The following is a 20,536-nucleotide window of genomic DNA, read 5'->3' as shown; positions in this document are numbered from 1 at the left end:
CCAAATTTTTTTTTATCTTAAATAAACAACTTATATATTTTTCACGGTTTATTTAAAAGCGTTTTGTAATAATTACCGAGTGCACGGAGTAGCACACGAACGTAATCGCGCCAACGCATAAAAACATGAATAAAAACCAAGCAGAAACTGACGAGTATAAATTTTTCAAGGTCAACTCCGAGCGGGATTCAAACCTAGAGATTTCGGTTCAAACCCACCTATGACACAACATTATAGCAAGCATAATTGCAAGCAATAAAATTCTAAGTTGTAGATGACACTTTGTGGTCACGTGACTATTTTTGCCACGTGATTAGAAATGTGATCACGTGACTAGATTGCAGAAATCCTCGGAACTTGATCGAAAATGAGGAAACATTTTTTGGTGAGCAACGTAACAATTAGGTAGTTTTGTGACGTCATGGATCAACGTCATGCATGGGTAATTAAACATTAATGGAAGAAGGTAATCTGATGACATCACAGTGACGTAATAATGAATGATTGAAATAGAAGATGACATCACAATTATCGTTAACAGCTCTTTAAAGATCGACATTTACAAAATAATAATAGGAAAAAAAATAAAGTCACAAACACAAAACGTGACGTCAGAAGTAACAAAAATGACGTCATAGATAACACAATGACGTACACGAATAGAAGACATCTTTTTGGGAAGAAATTGTGAACAACACAAGAATTTACTTGTTCCATAAAACAACTAAGAAGAAATAATCTTGCGAGAAATAATAATGACGTCATGAATATAAGACGTCATCAATCGATCCGTCACATTACAAGGGTGTAAAACAAAGTTGGAACACTAACAAAAAGCAGCTTTAAATTATTTTCCGTTTAAATCCTTTGAAATTTGGCGACCGAATCCTCTGCTTAAAGAAGACTAAAATAATATAATTTGTTAGTTGGAAATACAAAAAAGTTGAAATAAATAAATTATAATCTTGTAAAACTTACTCGAATGCTTCTCTTCGTTTTGTTTGTTGCTCTCACAAAGTTGTTTGTCATTGGAGGAACTGTTGCTCCATTCTCATTCACTGAACATAAAATCTCATCCTGTAGTGACTCTCTGTGGAAAAAATTAAGTTTTTAGACTTTTAAATTAAAATTTCACAAAAAAATACTTGATTTGTAAATATAAAAATTGGTTTTTAAATTGCTCGAGCTGGGATTCGAACCTTACCTTGCAGATCGAACTAGGGTGTCAAACTCTGACGCTAGATGTCGTCGAACAGTTGCTTTGTTAACAGGAATACCGAGAGCTGATGCCATGTCATCCGAAGTAAAAGTTGAATCGAGGACAATTAAAGATCCATGAACACCCGAATCACGTAAGTTGGATGAATATTCTAAAATAGATTTCAAATTAATTTATTTTATCATTTTATTTAAAAAAATATCTTTAGAGAAAAAATTAAGTTTAAATTAAAAAATAACTTTTCTTAGTAAACAGACTATAGAAATAAGAGAATTTTAAACCTTATTCAACTATATCAAAATAACATAAAAATGCCTTATATTTATAGATCTACTGGATATTTAGTTTAACCAGGTTAACTTTAAATTCAACCAACCTTTAAGGTCGACAGTTTTAGCCCATTGTATAATTCTATTCGTATTCCAAACCAACAAATCATTATCACTAGTTTGACACATTTGCCTTCGTTCATCCAATCTCTGGGTATTACAAAAAATAAAATTAATTAATTAACACATAGACAAATATATAACATTCACAACAATATATAACAATCACAACAACAATCACAATATATAACAATCACTACAATAAAAAATTCTAATTGAAAAAATGTCCAAAAAATAACAAAACTTGTTAAAAATTCTAAAATTCAAATTAGTTTTTACCTGAACATTAAAAGCCAACATCTGCAACAAATTTACACCACGGAGGGCGCTGTCCACGTGCATTTTCTTTCCCTCCATCCCTAGATGGCGCTCGAGGTCCTTTCGGGTTAGAGAAGCCAGCGTTCGACCGTCAATCAAATGTTCGCGAAAGCGTGAAGCGTATTGCGTCAGACCTACGTCACGCAACCATTGCTCACTTACCCACCAGTGGTCAAGTTGTCCAGCTGCTGACATGTTTCTAAAAAAAAAAAAATTTTTTAAATAATTTTAATTTTTTTTTACTATTCTCAATGTGAAAAGGCTTTCTGCAAGGGCTAACACAAAGTAACATATGTTACCCGACCCAGCCTTTGGTAGTTTAACATTGGTAGTTTAAGATATTATTAATTATAATTCCACCTTAATTAACTTGTGGGTGGGGTATTTTAGAAGTTTAGGTGGTTTATAGAACCTAACTTTAGGGCACTACGCCATAGAAGCAGTAGGGATCGAACCCAGGGATCCAATAGGGTGAAGACAAGTGTTCTAACCAGTACAACATCATAGGGTATTTATTCTTAGTATGTGTAAAAACATTATTATCACTCACGCAATAGTAACTGCTGGATTTCTGAATTCGTCCACAGCCAAACATAATTTCCTTCGATGAAGTGGATTTTCAATACAGAGATATCTCTCCAACTCTGTCTCAGTTAAACCCAACAAAACCTTCCCACTTTTGATATTCTCAGCACATTCTTTAACATATTGGTCCATATGCATCACCATTTCTAACCATACCAACACAACATCAGCTTTCCATCTGAAAAGGAAAATAAAAAAATTTTCAATTTTTTAAAAAGAATTTTTTTGTAAATTTTTAAAAATATTTTTTTAAGAATTATTACAAATACTTTTATTTGATAAATTTTCCCATTTTTATTGCATTACTCAGATTTTACTAAAAATTATTCATTTAAAGAATAAAAGCAGTAGATTTTGATGTTTATATTATTAAAGACTTGAAATTTAACTTACTTGTGCATCGGAATATTTTGATTATTTTGAAGAATTTCTTTTTTCTCTTCTTCTGTGCGTTCGGCCAAGCATAACTGACTCGAAGTTAAGAAAACTTCGGTATCTAAAATCATAAAAAAATTAATTAAAATCAAGTTATATTACACCCAAAACTTTGCAAATTAAAATTTTAAAAAAAATTGTGTTTTCACAAAACTAAAATCCCACCAAAGACCAGTATAAAAGATTAAATATAATCAATCAAAACTTAGCAATATAAAAGTCATGACATAATGGTAGTAGGTCAATATAAAAGATATGAATCTGAACTGTATTGTGTTCATGTTATATAGGAGCTAATATTAAGCCAGTAAGCAAACAAGGTAGTCTGTGTGAAGTTATCTTAAATCAACATCTTAAGTAAACGTCTGTTTAAAACTTGTGCCAATTCTAACGCCTTAACTTTTTAAAGAAATAAATTAAAATAAAATTAATAAATGCATTTTTATAGCTTGAAATTTTAAATTATAAAAAATTTGCCAAAGTATTTAAATTATTTTTGTTGCTATTTAAAATATTAGATAAACTTATTTATACACAGCAATTAAATTATAATTTTTAAATTGCCAAAAACAAAATAATTTAAAAAAATATTAAAAATGAAAAACAAAACAATATATAAAAGTATTAACAACATAAATATGTTAATATTTTAAGTTACATCTAACAAAAATAAACAAAAAATTTCACATCAACCAAAAAATAATTTTTGGTTAGTAAATCATAAAATCAATTTTCTAATAAATCATATTTTAATGTGATTGATTGAATTATTGATGACATCATAAAGCATTGATTATGACGTCATCGCGCACATGCAAACTGATCAATAAAATGCACTGATTTAAAATTAAAGTCAAGCAACGGAAATCAAAAATCGGTTAAATTAAATTTGGCTACAACTAAAAATTCTGCACAAAAATGAACCATGCCAATTATGACATCACATGTCATTGTGATGTAACAAACCTGAGGAACAAACAGAGCCTATAGAGAAGGAGGCATTGCGAGGGAAAGTCGACATCGATGACTCAGGTCCTGCTCAAGTTTAACTTAAGTTTAACTTAAATTCTTTTACTCGTATAAGTATAAGAGTAATTTTACTCAAAATCACATAAAAATTATGTTTGTGCGAAAAACTAAAATTTGTTTAGATTTTAAATGTGTTTAACATGAATTAAATATAGAAGTATTTAAGCAACTAGCTACAGACTAAAAGCATATAATCGTCTAAAGCCTAAATTAAAAATAAAAACTAATCAAAATAATTTGATCTTGAACATAGAAAAATCCTTGAACATAGATAAATATTTTCAAAAACCAGGCAAAAATAATGCAATAAAAACACCCTTAAGATATTTAAATCACCAAACCACATAACATGGCAGAACAAGAATTTTACAAACTGCATAAGTATAAGAGCAAAATAAATAAATAAGTATTAGGTTTGGATATTTAATGTGTAACACCAATGATAAAGTATAGACATAGGTATCAGATAAAAGTATTTTTATTAAAGATTAAGATTTCAACCTAATAGACATAAAAATTGGTTTTATTTAAACAAAAATTTTAAACTTGGACTTACTTGCAATATCCAGGCTTTTTCTATTTTTTCCTCTTCTGAACGCTCTGCTAAGTGATCCGGAAAGATGTTGCACGAACCTCTGCTTCCTCGGGTGGTTGAAACTCTCAATTTGAACATCCTCGCTCGATGAGGAGGAGTTGTGTGGAAAATGACGAGGGGAGACAGGAGATGATGCAGGAAGAAGAAGAGGATCTCCGATGTTCATGGAGTTGTTTGGCTCCAGTCCTAAAAGATTAAAAATTTTAAAAATTAAAAAAAATTTGTTCATTATATATTAGACAAAAAGGGTCTAATATAAACTGGAAGAAATTAATTATTATAATAAATTAAAAATAAAAAAAATAATTTAAAAAAAATTCATTTGAATAAACGTTTATCGCATATTAGACAAAAAAAGTTAAAATTAACATTTTTACCTGAATTATTTAGAATCTTGTGATTAGTGATTCCTTCCTCCAATGGGATGTGAAGAGATCTTCGCTTGGAACTCTGGGTCTGGGATGCAGTTTGCCTCAACTACAACATAAATAATTAATATTTTCAAACCAAAAGTTTTAATTTAGTACTAGATAATTCTAAATTTAACTTTAAAAAATAGTTTTAAAAAATCAAATTTAAAATCTATCTTACCATATTAATTTCTGCTTCCATCTCTCTAGTTTTCCTTTCGTTAGCAACCAACTCGTTTCTAAGTGATGTCACCACCTCGCTGATGTCATCAAACCTTCGTGTGATGTCATTTCGTTCCCTCGTCAATCTCTTCCGCTCTTCATCAGATTCCTTCATAATATCTTCATTTTCCTAAAAATAAAAATAAATAAATAAAAATTTAATTTTCTTTTTAATATATATTTGATTTAATTGAAGGCTTTTAAATAAAATAATAAAACTAATTAATATTGATCTTTAATTCTCTATAGATTTCATATTTAATTTTAATGATCAGGTGACTAGACAGATATATTGGGGATAATCATCTTAAATCTATTTAACTCAATAAATTAAATCAATAACTTTATATTAGGATAAAATAGTGATACTTAAGCAAATTAAAAAACGCTTTATATTACCTTTAGAATTATAAAAAATAATTACATATATAATAACTTGTAATATTTAAAATAAAGTTTTACTAAATCATTTTTTTGTTAATTAAATTGAAAATTTAGGTAAAAAAAATTTACCTTCATTTGAAGTTCGAATTCTCGAATAAAATCTCTCAATTGTTCTTCCTTATCATCTATTGTCTTCTGCATCTCTTGTATTTGGTTTAATAATTCCACTTTATCTTGCTTTAATCTCTGTCGATCACTCTTTAAAGCTAAACAAAAATAATAATAAAATAAGTTACAATTTTAATAAAACTGAAAAAAAATAGGTATTAAATAAAGGACAATAACAAATTTAACATGATATGGAGTTTTGGGCATTATACCTTCTAACCCATACATAAATATCTTTATAATAATCAATTTAAGCAGGCATTCTTTAATTAATACTGCTTTTTAACTAATGTTTTTTTACGTAAAACTAATTTTTTTTTTACGCAAAACTAATATGTAATGCTTTTAAAGATGGCATGGTTATTTTTATACAATAATTTAATCTTATACAAGCAATATATTACCTTGAGTAACATCTTTGTTTCTGTTATCTCCATTCGAAATCTGTTGTTTTAAATTTTCAATTTCTTTCTGAAATCTTCTGTTTGTTAAACTCAGTGATTTATTATCTTCCATCACTTTGTTCATCTCTATGGTTTCTAAAACATATTTTTGTAAATATTTATTATTTTAAAGTATTTTTAATTAATTTACTTTTAAGTTGTATACAAAAAGCTTTAAACAATAGATACAAGTTAACAGTTACAACACAATAAAAACCTAAATACAAACTTGATTAACTCTTTTAATATTGTTATATAAATAATGTCACCAAAGATACTAACATAAAAGCAAGATTTCTTTTAAGAAATGTTCTAAAAAGTTAAAATATTTTTTGTACAAAATTTGAAGTGTTTTTTTACCTTGGCAATGAGAACACATTTCCTTGACCATTGAAAGCTCTCGAAGCTTCTGATTGGTCACGTTTAGCTCCACCCTTAATGTATTAACCTCCTGATTGGCTGATTGAATTGTACCGTCGATATGAGATGCAAGTCTGCGATTGTTATCGACCATTTTCTTAAACTTGGACTAAAATCAAAATTTAACACATTTGAAATAAAAAAAGTTTTTTTTATCAATTTCAAATTAAATTTTACTAAAAAAAGCATAGAAATAATGCAATAAACATTAATCTAAAGTGTACAAATATATATTAAAAATATTGAAATCACGAAAGTCGTTAAATTAAAAATTTATTTTTGAAAAATCAAATCTTTTTTAACCTGTGCCTCCATAAGCAGCCCCCGCATCAAAGTCAATGATGCGTGAAGAGCGTCGCGTTGCTGTGGCAACAGAGCCGAACTATCAAGGACCTTGGAGGAGAGATCAGAAGGAGTGATTGTTCCGTTATTTAAAGAGGAACTGAAGATAAATTGGAGGATTTGTTCACTCAGGGAGTCTAATGATTGCAGAGCTAAGAAAAAAAATTAATTTTAAGTTTTTATTTTTTTTATAAAAAGAATTGTTTATATTTTAAACTAAGTTATCATAAGTTTCTATAAAAAAAACTCATCAGCGTTTCTGTAAAATAATTTAAATCTTGTTTGTAATAAACTTTTAGCAAATTTAAATATAAAGTTATTTATTCTACATACATAAATTTGCTTTGTAACTTAATTTGATTAAACTATATACCAGATATAAACTGTACTTTTAATATGAGACTTAATAGCATTTAAAAACAATTCATATATTTACAAAACAATAACAAAATTATTTCATTAGTTTCAATAAATAATCAGCAATTATTCATTTTGTTTATTTTTAACAACTTACCAAACAGTTACAACCTTTTCTCAACATTATTTCTTACTGCTTGTAAAACTCCATAAACAAATATAAGTGAGCTTAATAGGCGAGTATATCGTTGTAAATCACACGTTATTCTATTACATCATAAACCTATGCTAGTAAAACTATCTTGTGAGCCTGTAAATTAGCTGACTGTGTCAATATTGATAGCAGTAAAACAACTGACGTTTTTAAACTTGGTAAACAAAATTGCTTTCAAAGAAAATTGCGAAATAATTTTAAAAATCCAAAAATACCTCATCTTTTTTGGTTTGAAAGATATAACGTAAACAATTTATATAAGTAACTGGTTTAAAATTAACTTTTAAGACAACTATTTAATTTGCATAAAGATTTTTTAACGGCATTTTAAAAGCACTTAACCTAACCCATGATATACATTTAAACTAGCCTTACCAAAGTCTATTATTAAGCACTTTCCAATTAAACAGCGAGCAACTAAAAAAGCAATTCAGTAGAAAAATATCACGTACGATCTAGTAAACAAACGGCGGGAAAAGAGTAAACAAATTGCCGCCGATTTTGCTTGTTTATCGGCTAGACCTCTCGGGGTTTCTAACCAACAAACAGACGACATTCGACTTAAACAATGGGCTAACGTAACAATAGAAACATCCACATGAATTAAAAAAACGATTTTGAGTATCCGGTAAAAATTTTTTTTTGTCATTCATTAAAAAACAATTATTTCTTAATTGGCTTTCAAATGTAAAACGTTTTTTGATTTCATCTGTTGCAATTTAAAATTACCCTGTTTAAATAATTCCTAACTTTGAAATCTAAAAATACGTTTTTACTGACTAAATAAAAAATAAACGTTATTTAAATTCATTTTTAAAATACAACGTTTAATTCATATACATTTTTAAATATACGCCTAAATGTTATACATAACTTAACTTTACTTTATTATAATACACAAATGTATACTTAAAAACACGGAATAACTTGTTACCAACGATCTTTCAAACTAACTCCCTAATTCTACTTAAAATTAACTTTTTTTCATTTCATTATTTACTAAATCGTATTTAAAACTATTACGATTTAACTAACTTAATAAATAATTTAAAAGGGCGTTAACTGCCTAAATATTTAACTTAAAACGGTTTATTTATTATTTTTAAACAATTATGTCACTACTTTTACAAACAAAATAACTATTTTTACGCAAAAATTATATGAACGAAAATTAAACAATTTTAACTAAATTAACGTTCAAATAATAGTATTTTTATTTTCAGATATAATTGTAAAATTTTTATTTCAGTTTCTAGTTTTCTATTCGTACACAACACACTACAATTATCCGTAGCTCCATTTAAATTACATACTTACGTATACCACAATTAAATATAACGTATTTAAGTGGGCATCAAAACGTTCATGAATTCATTTGAAAAGCGATTGATATTATGATCAGTATTCGACATTAGCGAGTTATTAAAGATAATCAACATACACTAACTACCCACTTAAGATAAGCTTTTAACTAATTAGAGACTAAATAATATACAAGGGCGATGTTACCCTATTTTTTTAGTAAAAAAACTACTAAAAAGTGTATTTTTAAAATAACTTTTAGTTAAAAAACAACAAAAACAAAATTCCTAAACTAAAATTTGATAGGTTTGTAAATAAACAAAAAACGCAAGTTTGAAAATTTTTTGGTTTATTTTTTTAGTAACATTACACTTTTAAAAGTGGTTACCTAAACATGGTAATCAACCGAAATGTGACGCTACCACGCGTCACAAGGTATCTTATTTCATGGCAGTGGCACCAAGACGTTAAGGGTCATTAACTTTATGCAATTCGTCAAAAAAATTGAAAGTAAAAAAATTGAAATTACGTAAACATCCACTTATGTTAAGTATCGTACATCCAATAATTCTTTAAATAGCAAAAAACTAATTACCTTAAAAACAAAATTTCTAACTTATTACCTCATATCCACAATAGTCTAAACAATCACTAATACTTTAAGAAACAAGACTTTCTAAAGAAACTTTACAACATAAACAAACTCCTTTATTTTAACCCAAATTCTCAAAAAAAAAACTTTTGTTCAACAAAACCAGATCGAAATTTCGCAGTTGTCTACGAGAGTGTAAACCTAGTAGTTAAGTAACAATTCATGGCCTGCAGCCCTTCTACTTCAGTTCAAGTGTCCGCAATAAGTTGAACATTAATCATAGGCATCATAAATTACAATAACTAAAAAAATGACAAAATTTTAGTAAAACTCCCCAAAAATTTGCGTCAAAAATATTAAAAAATTTTAAAAAAATTTGTAGTTTATTTTTTGCCCACCTCTATAATATTATATAATAGACGCCTATAACACCCTTATAGACAGATCACAAACCCGTTTTATGACGTATTAAGGGGAGATTATGGATGATTTAGATTGTGATGTAAGCAAAATATTGACGTATATATAGTTACCATGTGAACGAAATAAGGGAACGTAAAAATCTCACACAAGTTTAACAAGTATATAAATAACAATTAAAAAGTCAACAACGGGTTAAATATCAAGTTTTTTGACTTTAAAGCCAAATAATGGGACAAATTTAAATATAATATCACAAACACTAGAATTATAATTGATTTTCATATAATTTATATTATTTTTATTTGGGTAAAATTTAAATAAATTGCTTACAAAATAACATGGTTGATTTAACATTGTTTTTATAAACAAAAAAGTAAGACTTCATAATAAAGAAAAAATATTATTTTTAGAATAAAACAGTTTTGTAAATAAATACCCGGTGATAAAAGAGTTCAATTTAAAGTATTTTTTCTATTTGGGCAAAACGAATTTTAAAATAAAGAAATTCTTGTTGCAAAATGACACAATTAAATCACCGGAAGACCCATATTAGGTACGAAAACGGGGGACCGAGTTTTATAAAGACTGAAACTAAACTGAAACACTTACCTTGCGCCCAACACAATTGTTTCATTTCGATCTAATTACATTTAAACAAAAGGAAAACATTCCAACGAAATTGGGACAATAAAAAGGCCGCAAAAGTTCGTACAAATTGTTTCTTAAATCGATAAATAAACGTTGTAGTTACAGATTAAACTTATTTTCACCTGGATTATTTGTAAAAGATAAAAATGCCAATTTCGACCTAATTTGAGGTCGGCTGATCTAGTAACACTGACAGTAAATAAAAACAAGTAGATTTGAAATACTTGAAACTGATAAAGCTATCAATCAACATTTAGATAAGAATCAGAATTCCCCAAACTTAAAACACCGACAAAACCAACATAACTACATAACGAAATATACGGACAATAATATCTTAATATATGACCTATACTGCATAAAAAACGATCCCTGAATTTTATTTGAAATTATATTTTTTGCGTTCTATAAAACCTTAAAATTCGTTACATCATTCTAATACCCAATTTATTTGAAAATTCTCTTTCTTCAATGCGCTTTTAAAGAAATAATATTGATTTTATGCTGTCAAGTTAAAAAATATAAACCTTATTGATATTCAATATACATATAGAAAATATACATCAATGCATTATTAATGTTAAATTATGATTTTTAATATCTGGTCTTAATTCCTTAAAAAAAATAACTAACTGATTTAGTACCAACTTCGTTCTGCAAAACTCAAATTATAAATAAACCAAATATTCTCATGTGAATAATTAAAGCCAACATATTATAAGCCTGTCAAATTAACTCTTTAACTTATTAATCATTTATAAGCTGCACTAAACCCTCGTTAACGCGCTCACCCGCTGGTAATGGGTTAAATAAGTTTAAACTTAACTGAGTGTATTCACTTAAAAATAATTTAAAATGTTCACAGTTTAAGCATATATTACAACATATTTTTTCACAACGCGGTGGCATTGTTACTTATTAATTTATTAAAGAGTAAATAATTATGACATCATCGATTCAAGATTGATAAAAAGGTTCCTTAATTAAAAAACGTAATAAAATAAACATTACAAGCAAAGTAAATACCGTTGGAAACTGGTTTGAAATTGAAATATGTAAATTTATATGTTACTTTATAATTATTCATGTGAACTTGTATTTTATAAATAATTAATGTAATATCTGTATTGAATATATACAAGTATATATTATACACATTACCTAAAAAAGGACTTAACATATTTCTTTAAAAAATATTTTTTAAATTATCAGTGAAATTATTAAAAATTCATTTTTAAAAAATTGTATATTTGGTAGATAAAAATTTAGTTTTGAATGTTTTAAACTTACCCATATCCATGCAGTTAAACTTAGTTGCAAATGCGTGAGTAAACGAACCGTTGTGAGAATTATCACCTTTCGAATCTTCATTTTTACTCATTTCAATATTTTTGTGATTTATTTTTTGTTCAATCAAACAACCTTGCACGTTTTCTAACTTTAACATTTTAAAATACCCGAAAACCTATTCAATTTAAAACTACTTTAAATCTAAGAAACGAAATGGTGTGGTGAAATAGAATAGTAAAGGTTATAATCACCTCACAAGCTTAGGTAACTTTCTATAACTTCCCTTCTATTCAAATCTAAAATTACTGACGCACTCTTAATAACGTAGTTTGAAATGTTATTATTAATACACTTTAATTTAATTTATAAAATCCGTAGCTAGACAACTAATGTTTATTAATATGGCATTCTCCCTGTATTGAGGTATAATATATAATACTTCTTTACACTTATTTACATACGATTAAAACCCGGAGTACGATTTTCTAGCGAGCCCTTTTTTGTTTATTTTCTATTGTGCGCATTTATTTTGTTAAGTCAACTAAAAAAAATAAACTATCTGACCTCTGCTTGCCTAGTAGAACGACTTCAAACTAAAAACTATTTAATATTTTAAACGATTTCTGTTTTCGAGCCAGCAATTAGGGTTCTAAGTTTGACCAACGGCGTTTGCAGTAATTTTAAACCAAACTAATCCCCGCGAAATACGAAGAAGGAACGAAAACAACAAACCCTTAAACAAAAGGCGATAATTATATTTGTACACAATTTTAAAAACATGTTTAACACGACTTCTATATTGACACCTTGTCCTCTTTACACCGTTTACAGGTCGCGCCTTTATCTGCCATGAACAAACATCATTTGTTTGCCAACAAACGCTTCAATGACGTCACAATAGTCCGTGTTTACGACGTCGATGTTCAAGAGCATATGTTGCAATTAGTGATCGTATTTTAATGCGAAGAATCGATATTAGATTGCGATGGGAATTAAAAAAAAAAACTAACGAGATTTCTATCACGTATTATAGCTTCCTGAATAGGTTTCGCATTAAGAAAAATAATAAATCATTCAATTTAGTGACGTCATATATCTTAAACATATTTAAAAGTCTGGCTATATATATTTCTCCCTTTAAAACCTTTACAAGCGAAAGGTTAACTAAAGTTTAAACCCTGAATAAAACACGAAAGTGGAAAAAGGTAAAAGCAAATATTATATTTGATTAAAACCTTATGGCTGGCCTGATAAAATTTTTTTTTTAATATAAAATAATTAAAGATAATTATAACCTTAAACGAACTACCAAAAATCTACCGAATTTTTTACGATTTTTTTTTCACTATTCTAAGGGTAACAACGCCTGTTATTACGTAAAACTCGTGAAACAGAAGATAAAACGTTTATTATATGACGTCACAAATAGTAAATATTGAAATTCGCTGTTTTAACAATGCCTAAAAAAATATTGTGTTAAAAATTAACAAAATAATAAGAAAGTGAAAATATTGTTTGCTGATCAAAAAAAAATTTAAAACATTCTCTGTAAGGGACCATGTTTAACTTAAAATTTTAAACTCAATCATTTTATATTTAAAAACTCAGCCTTACATTAAAAAAAATAATTTCTTTCGTCTGGTAACATCTTAAAATCGAACCAGTTATTCTCGAATTAAGAAAACATTAAATAAATATTGAGAAATTAATTGTAGCAACTGTGGTAGTAAAGTCTCTCTTAAATACGAAAGAAAATGCTCAAGGAGAAGACTAATTGTTAATTGGGCCTTAGAAAATACTTAATACCACGTTGCTATGGTTATATCATAATAAATAAGAACAATTAAAAAACAAATTTAATTTATGTTAAAAAATAATTTCAATTAATTAGTTGGTTATTTTAATTATTTAAATTTTAATAAAATAAAAAAAAATAATTTTTTTAACATACTTTTACTGGGGTTCGAACCCTCAACCTTAACCTAATAAAAAAAGTTTAAATTTTGTTTGTTTTCTTTTATTATTATTCCTCGCCGATTATCTTTGAAGCGCAAATCGTTCATTCATAATCAAGTATTGTGACGTCACAAAACGGAATTGTCACACACAGAGCACAACAGCGTGTCAGTTAAACAAAAGTTCGTTTTAAAGATTCGACAAAATATTTGCAGGAAACCAAAAAAAATTTTAAATAATATTTTTAGACATAATATTGATTTAATTTTTAAAACTTTTGATGTTTTGAATGAAGTCAATAAAAAAATCAAAACAATTCAACTATAGTTCTATTTTTAACTTTTACAAAGATCCTTCGTTCTAAGGTTATTATATTCTTAAAAAACGAAATTTAAACGCGTATAAAAAGGTGAAATATTATTGAATTATAATACCTTAACTATTTTCACACCTAGCCGTGTTGCTAAGCCTATATTTAAGCCAACAATAAACATGAATACGCGTGAGTTTAACAGGGCAGGTGCACTGATAGTTAAGTCAACTCATGCGTGTTTAATTATATAGAAACTTTGAAAGTAGAAGCGTTAAACTGAAAGGGTATCAAATTTATTTATTTAGGTCTAGCTGGAATCTGATTTTTTCCCAAAAAAACGAAATATTTTTTACAAAAACTTCAAGTATAAATTTTCTGCCATTTTTTTTTAAATCTCTATTTCATAAAAACCTGAACTACCGATTATGACGTCACAACTAAATAATCGCGCGTAAACAATACCCCATTATTATCAGATTCCAACCGACTTTCGACTGTGTTAAAACGTTCTAGTATTTAATTGCAGCATTTAAACGCTTATATACTCGACTGCAAATACTTAAAAAAAACGACAACTTTTTTTGGATGAAATCCTCTTAAAATTCTTCAAAAAAATTAAGATTTTTAAATAATAAGATGACAAGTATTAAGAACTTTGAAAACGCGGTTATTCTAAAATTAGAAATATTTATTTTAATCCTATTCTGCAACCTGATTTACAAATGAACGACATTGATTTTCGACCACACAACCCGAATATAAATACCGCAACATTGGATTAAATTGTTTACAGAAACACAATTTATTAAATCTCCTAAAAACTTGATTTTCATATCAGTTTTCCGATTAAAAAATTACTTAGAATTTCTTAAACTTAAAATTCTAAAATTTTATACAAGTAAAACTGCAAAATTAATTGGATATCTATGCCAAAAACAAAATTTCAGGGTTTTTATAGCTCCAAAACGGAATTAAAAACAGGAGGTTTTAAAATAATAAAGTTCTCTAAAAATACCCCAACTACAAAACAAAACCCACTTTAAAATTAAAAACTATTGCAACAAAATCGATTTTAAGGAAGTTCAGAACATTGTAGCGCAATTTGTAATTGATTTTATTTTTAAAAACACCTAGTTTTAAATTATATTTTACTTTATAAAAACCGATGTTACGCGGAACAGTCTATAAATAAATATTACAAATTAAATTACGTAACATTGTCTTAAAAAAATGTAAAAAAAATAAAAAAAGTTTAAAAAAAATTTAATATATAACTAAATATAGCTAATAATAAAACAAAAATTTACTCTAATATAAAAACATTTACCCCAAAAAAAAGTAACAGTTTTTCGTAATACGCAACCAAATTTTTTTTTGTTTATTTTTTTAAGCTGTCTGTTTATAAATTATTACACCACTTTAGCTGATTATGTTAAATAATAAATAATTTCAACCTGTTAACACTAATATGCTTTACTGGTAAATATATGTCGTAAACATCATAAAATATTTAAATATTTTTTTATAATTTATAACTCTAATATATTCTGCAAATCTGCATATTCAAATCTGCATATAGCGCGGTTTCGAACTTAAGATCGTACGATCGAAAAATATTTAAAGTTTTTTAAATATCTTGCAAGCAACTGTCGCTGATTTTAAGTAAGACCTAACTAGATTTAGATACTTGTAACTTAGAACAATGCTTAAGTATTAACTTAAATGATTTAATTCGAGAAAAACATGAGATTAAATAACACTTCGAGCTTCTAATGTCGTTCTAACATGCTCTCGATGTGAACTATATCAATAATGACGTCATAATATACCCATTTTCAAGTTGGAGTGGAAAAAGTGAAGTGTGTTTAAACACCTGCGCTTAAACTTAACCCTTGACCGACGAAAGACTTTTTTTTGTAATTCAAAAGAAACCTAAATTCTGATACGTTGTTTGTGAAGGGTTAGCTTGATTTTAATGGTTGTTTTAAAAGCAAATTAATGTAAAAAAGTGCACAATTTTTTTTGTGCAAACATTATCTTGTTTTTTTTCTGGATTGTAATTTATAGATATACAAAGTTGTTTAACAAAATTCTTATAACAAGCCACACGCTTAGTTATTAGAGACCAACGGAAAATTTAAAAATGCTCCGCAAGACCAACGCAATTTATTTAACTTAATATTTATCAAATTTTCACTGCCTAATTCCTACCATATATTAATTACTTATTCTAAAAATATATACAGATTTATTTTTACACATTCACTTAAATTTTCAAACTACAAAGTTATTTAGTTGACAATTATAAAAACGTGTTTTTTGTTTAACAAATCAGCGATCAATTACATTAACTAAGTGGATTCTGTTAAGTTTAAACGTTGTTGAATGACAACTATTCTTTTGTTTAATGTTCTAATGTGAAATCTGACACTAATTCTTTATTTGAAATCAACAAGTTGAGAGTTGAAATCTAAGACCAAACAAAAAGGTGAAAATAAGTGAACCTTGCTAGTTATAAGTGCTTCAATGTTTTACTGTACTGACAACCAAAACAAGACATTTTAAAATGCAAATCATTTAAATTTTGAAGATCAACAATAAATAAATACCAACTATTTAATAAAAGTTAATAAATTCTTCAAAAAAACTTTACTAGTATGTGAAAAAATATATATTTATACTTATATTTGCAAACTTTAATTAAACACTTTAACTATTTAAAACAATTTAAACACAAAAATTTATTAAAAAATACATTTTAAAATCGTAATAAATGCCAACTATTTAACTAAAAGTAAATAAATTACTTTTAAAATCAAAGTCAATTTTACTAAATTGTAAAAATATATTTAGCAAATTATAAATTATAACATAACCCTAACACTTTAACAAGGACCACCTAAATTTAATCACATAAATTTATTTAAAAATATAAATAACTCACCAATATCCATTTCAAAAGTTGATTCCATTTTTAATTTCCAAAAATATCAAAATCCTAATAGCAAAAAAACTGAATCTAAAACTCAACACAGAAATCAATAAGTCTTATTACTCCAAAGCAATCAAGCTTATGCGTTGTTTATTGATCATATGTTAACTAACAAAAGGTGCTTCAATTGAAGGTACTTAAGAGGGTAACTGTGGGCTTAGAGATAGGAGGCTACTGGGCTTCTAGTTAACTTGTTGTGTTTGGTATTAACTAAATAAACTGATTTTGCTAATTTTAAATTTGATAACGAATAGCATAAAAATAGCAAACTTTTTTTATTTTTAATATAAATTTAATGACCTATTTTTTACTGTTTTTTATATATAAATCTAATATAGACACAATGATAATCTTTTATCAAAAGTATTACATTTATAATTTTTAACTAAATAGTTTATTGATTTATTAATTCAACTTATTTTTTATTTTAAAAATCAACTTCAAATTTTCTTATTTTCAAACTTCATATTTATACAAATTAATGGTTAACGGTAATTTCGTAATATTTTAATAGTTCACAAAGTTCACAAAACTTAAATTTCGTATGGGAACAAATACGAACTTATTGTTAAATTGTCAATCAAAAAACCACACCAAGTGTCAAGGATTAAACCAACTTGGTCCTTTTTCTTTTGTGCCTAAATCAACCCGTACAACACGTGTAAATAACCCTTTCAATACTAGACATATGTTACCAACGTGGGATCGTACACAGCCATACGTGGTCTCACTGTTCAAGCGTTAAAAACATAGCGTGATTTCGCTGAGGCTATTTTAACAAAACACGAATAAAATTTGGGCTTCTACAACTTTATAATGACCACAATTACAATAGAGTTTAATAATACACAATATACACCATTGTAGCGTCACAATAAATACACGGTTTGGTCATTTTTTCAGACACCGACGCTATAATGTTGTGTGAACGCCAATCGAATGTTTTAATAATATCAGATGACATTCTGATTATGTTTAGAGTGCTAACATTAGTGAAAAGTGTGAATAAAAGTCCAGTGTTTAAACTATCACAGATATTTAAGTTTTCAAGGGGATATATCAATTTAATTTTTGCCAAACTTTTTTTACAGCTTATTTAAATACCATTAAAATATTCTATGGTATTATATAAGGATAAAAATTTTAGCGAAAAAATATTTTAAAAAAATTTCCACTACCTGACATAAACAAAACCAGTAATTTACCATTTTTCTTGAAATAAAAGATTTTATTGCCAAATGCAATCAACCGTTACTCTGGTCATGGTTGAATTATTTAGAACAAATAAAGCAGACTTCGACAACGATGCACAAGTTTTCAAAACATCAAATTATTTGCCCAAAAATGGTCAAAAATTTTGCAAAAAAATGCTGGATAAAATTTTTTGCAAAAAAATACTTTTACTAACTTAAATAAATTAAATAAGACTTTTTATTAACTTTTATAATTTTTAGTTGAAATTTTTGTATATATATACTTCTAATTAATCTATAAATTCTAACTACAATAATTTAATAATACCTTTTTAAGGCTTCTTAATTAAGTAATCAATTACAGTTTATAGATTTTTAAAATAACTCAGTCATTGAAAATATTCAATTACATTTAACTCTGTCATAATTTTCTAAAGGTCAAAAGGTCTATAAAACAATAAACACAATAAAAATATCACTTTGTTATCTGGTATTGTAAAATAATTACAAAATTATCGAAAAATATAATACATTTCCCACGGGGTTATATTTAAAGATTTAATAATTGTTACAACATTTTTATTATATATATATATACTTAAATTCTAGTCTTAAAATTTATATTCTGTGCTTATTTTTTTTACTTTTTCTGCACAATTCTTAATTAAATCAATGTTAATTTTAATGTATATACATCTAATAATATTATCATAAAACATTTTAAATTTTAATAAAGATACTATTATTTAATATCTCAATTTAAAATTAATAACTTCCTTGACACCACAACCTAGCCCATATTAAACAAATACATGAAAGTTATTAAATATTTAACAACTTTAATCACATCAAAACATTGATTCAAAGGTAAAAATAATGTTTGAATTAGACAAGTCAGTATAAAAAACACAAGGATGATTAAAATTTTAATGATGATGTGTTAATATTATGACCAATACAGTTTTTAACTTTAATTAATAAACTGTTTTTGCTATATTAAGTGCTGACTGCAGCTAATAAAATTACCAATAATTAATTTATGAAATTGAATAGTTACCTGTTGAAAGATATTCTCTAGAAGGAATTTTAGTCTCGTTTCCTCGTGGTATCAATTCTTCCATTCTCAATCTTTCGAACCAGAATATTCAATTTTATTCAAAACAATATTTATTATATAACAAAATCTGTAAAAAAAATACAATAAACAGTTGCTTTAAATTAAGTAAATTCAAACCCAAGTTAAACAATTAATTTAATTTAACTATGCTGCTAGTTGCATTTTAAAACATGAATTTAAATAAGGTATTTTGTAGATTGTTGAGTTTTATATCAATGAACCATAATTACTGACAGACTAACAGACTAAATCTGTCTGCTTGCCAATTTCTAAAACCGCGGAACTTAAATACTTTGCATACCTCTATTGTCAATCATGCTGTGATCAATAACAGTTAATAAAAACATAAAAAAGTCGTCGTTCATAATAAAAAATCGCTTTTATCAAACAAAGAATTATACTCAAAACTTGCTGAAACCTTATGTTGACATTCGAACAGAAGCTGTGAAGTCTACATTGTACAATAGCCGAGCAGTCTGGAAATGCGACAACAAAACTTAAAGGTATTTTGTTCCTACCGCATCCTGTTTAACGGTTTTATTTTACATTTCCCTTTTTTGTGAATTAAAACGACGTGATACAACAACGATCGTATTAAATATGTTATAACTTATAGTCTAAAATCCATTACCTACTATTATTGTTGTGTTTTCACTTAACCATTTAGCATTTTAGTAAACATTCAGGCTAAAATATGTAAACAAAATTTACACGTGTAAAGAACCTTGCAGCCGTAAAAATTTTAAAAAAATCCATGCTGTTTACCAGCGCCCACTGCCGATTAAACTTTTTCATTTATTTGCGACAAAAAAATAGTAACGCAACACTACAAAAATTAAAAAGTAAAATAATTATGTCTATTTTAAATCAATTAAAACAAAATATTCTGCCATTAAAAAACTATTAAAGCTATTTAAATAAATTCTGACCAGTAAAAGTTAAATGTTAAAATTATTACAAAAACCATGTTTTTTGTAGCCCATAAATATTGCGATTTGTAAATATATAAAACTTGATCATAGATATGCTTGAACTAATATAAAGCAACTATTATATATAGTTGTAGTTTTAATTTCCATAACAAATTCACACCATAGTTGCGTTACAATACCAACAATAAACGATTAATTATTAAGTGCTTCAAAAACTAGCAGAGCATAATAAATAGCATGCACTTAAT

At 26.8% G+C, this 20,536-nt stretch overlaps 1 protein-coding gene across 5 annotated transcripts; it reads right to left on the bottom strand.

The window, feature by feature from the left end:
• Positions 1 to 41: 41 nt before the first annotated feature.
• On the bottom strand, positions 42 to 19,425 carry LOC145751648 (uncharacterized). 5 transcript variants are annotated; one of them, XM_082567842.1, is made up of 16 exons: positions 19,297 to 19,425; positions 6,921 to 7,111; positions 6,558 to 6,726; positions 6,159 to 6,293; positions 5,716 to 5,852; positions 5,162 to 5,332; positions 4,948 to 5,047; positions 4,532 to 4,756; positions 3,913 to 3,981; positions 2,905 to 3,007; positions 2,477 to 2,689; positions 1,888 to 2,125; positions 1,596 to 1,698; positions 1,205 to 1,370; positions 979 to 1,090; positions 42 to 904 (listed from the first exon to the last, which is right to left on the bottom strand). In XM_082567842.1, the coding sequence occupies exons 1-16, from the start codon at positions 19,358 to 19,360 to the stop codon at positions 848 to 850; spliced, it is 2,253 nt and encodes a 750-aa protein (XP_082423968.1). In that variant the 5' UTR covers positions 19,361 to 19,425; the 3' UTR covers positions 42 to 847. The 5 variants fall into 5 exon arrangements, with proteins under 5 accessions (XP_082423968.1, XP_082423969.1, XP_082423966.1 ...); XM_082567843.1 differs by lacking the exon at positions 19,297 to 19,425 and adding an exon at positions 16,999 to 17,084; XM_082567840.1 differs by lacking the exon at positions 19,297 to 19,425 and adding an exon at positions 11,786 to 11,989.
• Positions 19,426 to 20,536: the final 1,111 nt, after the last annotated feature.

Source organism: Corella eumyota, chromosome 4 (assembly GCF_963082875.1).
Source record: "Corella eumyota chromosome 4, kaCorEumy4.1, whole genome shotgun sequence".
Taxonomy (NCBI): Eukaryota; Metazoa; Chordata; class Ascidiacea; order Phlebobranchia; family Corellidae; genus Corella; species Corella eumyota.
This window is presented reverse-complemented; position numbering and strand designations above follow the sequence as displayed.

Coding starts and splice junctions, on each gene's coding strand:
- LOC145751648 (XM_082567840.1), bottom strand. CDS start 11,942: ATGTTAAAGTTAGAAAACGTGCAAGGTTGTTTGATTGAACAAAAAATA. Junction 5,853..6,158: donor AAACAAAGATGTTACTCAAG/GTAATATATTGC, acceptor ATTTTTGTTTAG/CTTTAAAGAGTGATCGACAG. Junction 5,333..5,715: donor AATTCGAACTTCAAATGAAG/GTAAATTTTTTT, acceptor TTTTATTTTTAG/GAAAATGAAGATATTATGAA.